The 2,260-nt window shown below is 30.8% G+C and overlaps 1 protein-coding gene across 1 annotated transcript in view; it reads left to right on the forward strand.

Moving 5' to 3' along the window:
* Positions 1-2,260, forward strand: part of LOC107732549 (protein canopy-1-like) — a 12,347-nt gene that overhangs the window by 3,989 nt on the left and 6,098 nt on the right. The window contains exon 3 of the mRNA XM_016543909.1: positions 1,720-1,835. Within this exon, the coding sequence (XP_016399395.1) occupies positions 1,720-1,835 (116 nt within the window). The remainder of the gene's footprint in view (positions 1-1,719; positions 1,836-2,260) is intronic.

Consider the following 2,260-nt stretch of genomic DNA (forward strand, 5'->3'; position numbering starts at 1 on the left):
AATTATATATATATATATATATATATATATATTATTTGTATTTCGCGGAGTGACACGTGTAAAAAGTTGTTTCATTTAGGTTAAAATTTTCACACTGACTAAAATGCCCTGTAAACAATGCAATCCTTCCCTTTGTTTTATATTTTTTTTAAATGACATTTTAAAAGAATTTCTGAAGCAAACAACCACATGTTCAATGGTAACTAATTGTGCTTGTTTTTGAAAAGTATTGCTGCTAAAATAAAAAACTCTGAGATGAACTGTAGTTGAGCCTGCCGAGTTAAAAACTTAGTTTTTAAAATTAAAAAGTACTACTGATTTCCTTTATCTCTTATTATCATTGTGGAAATATTTGTTTTAAAAATATGTTTAGTGCTTTTAAGCGGTGTCAGCTTCAGTTTGATTTAATTCAAGTACTTGGAGTGAGCTCTAAATAATAAATGAATATTTTTCATGTTGCTTTAAATTGGATTGGTCATTTGGATACTGCATACTCTTTGTGAGGTTTTATAACTTTTTGTGAGTTTTATATACATCACACCTCGCAGTATTATTTATTTTGTTTTCTGGATTTTGGTTTCACAGGTTACTTGCAGTTCTTCAAAACAATAAAACTCAACATAAGCGTAATCATATTTAAGTGCTATATTGCACTGATACAGTTTGTGCAAGTTTCACTTGTTTTTTGCAAAGTATATTTAGATCTGTAGTGATGACTACAGTATACAGTACAGGTCTTTAATCAGTGGATTTTTTTAACCGTAATGTCCACATCTTAGCTTATGTTATTATACTTTTTTTTTTTCTTTTTTTCCGTCCTAAATTAAGTTACTCTAAACTAAGACAAGCAAATATGTCTCAAAGGTTATTAAATTTACTAACTAGTTTTTCATATGAATCATCTATATAAAAGGCCAACATTAAATCAACACTGAAATTAACTATTTCTACTATCTTGTATGTGAATGGATTTAATTTCTTACTTTCAGAGGATTCCGAAGTTAATTTGTATGGTAAATGTACAATTTAAATGTGTATTCCATTCTGGTCACTTTGCAGGACTGAGATTCTTTCAAAAAAGCCCTGTTGGTTTCTATTATAAAATAATATTACTAGTATTACAAAATAATAACACTTGGTGAAACTAATGCTAGGACCAAGCCTTTTTGGAGAGTCAAAGGGTGCAAAGCTTGGTTCACATAAATTCTACTTTAAGCTCCGCCCAGGTTTGGCAGTTGCCATGTTAATATCGCAAGCATGACTAAGCACCAGTAAACTCAAGAGTTTACCAGAAGCATAGCTAGTGCATTTTTCGCCATTGCCATTTTTTTCCATTTAAAAAGTACATGCAATGCAGGTAAAAAAAAACTTGATACAAAATTGATTCTAGTTCAGCTGATTTAAGTACATGCCATGATTAAAAATCTAGGCCTGATCATTAATTGTACAAGTAGGCATCCAACATTATCTTATGGGAAATGTATATTTAGACGTATTTATTGCAGTACAGTGTACAAAGGGTATATATATATATATATATATATATACACACACACACGTTTCCTTCCATTTCCTGCTGGAAATATTTAGATTTGTATATTGTCAAGATGTCTTAATCAAAATAAATAAATAAACCTGCATTTTTTTCCCCCATTTTTTACTACCATTCGATGTTTAAATGATTGAATCGATTGTAATGTTTTTTTGTTTTTTTTCTAGCCTGTGTGGCGATTGCAGAGGAGCTGAACTATTCAATCAGTCAAACTGATCCAAAAAAGACGATTCATGTTGGCGCATTCAGACTTAAACCCGATGGAAGTCTTACGGACAAAAAGGTATGATTCACTGTTAATTGCTCCAGAATCAATTTATCACATTTATCATTATCAGTGCATTTACAGTTTCGTCTAAAGTCATTTCATCTTCATCCAGGGTGATTCTGACAGGCAACTTGGGGTTTCTCTTGCTCAAGATAGTGATAAACTGTGAAAAAGTTTCTCCAATTTCTCAGTCTTTACCACCAGCATTTAGCTTTTAGTTACATTATTAACACAGGCTAGTCAATGTTTGAAAGTATTCTACAATATACTGATAAGATCTGAATTGTAAGTTTCACTTTTTTATTAAGCTGTAATTGTAAATTTTTTTTTGTAATCAGTTGCCTTACATAGCTTTTTAATATTTCCTTGTGTTTATAAGCTTGCTCTGTTTACTTGAGTAAAGGGAGCCATTTTTACTGTTTTCTTCTCAGTTTAGTGGT

This window comes from Sinocyclocheilus rhinocerous, unplaced genomic scaffold, assembly GCF_001515625.1.
Source record: "Sinocyclocheilus rhinocerous isolate Xijiao unplaced genomic scaffold, SAMN03320098_v1.1 scaffold1420, whole genome shotgun sequence".
Taxonomy (NCBI): Eukaryota; Metazoa; Chordata; class Actinopteri; order Cypriniformes; family Cyprinidae; genus Sinocyclocheilus; species Sinocyclocheilus rhinocerous.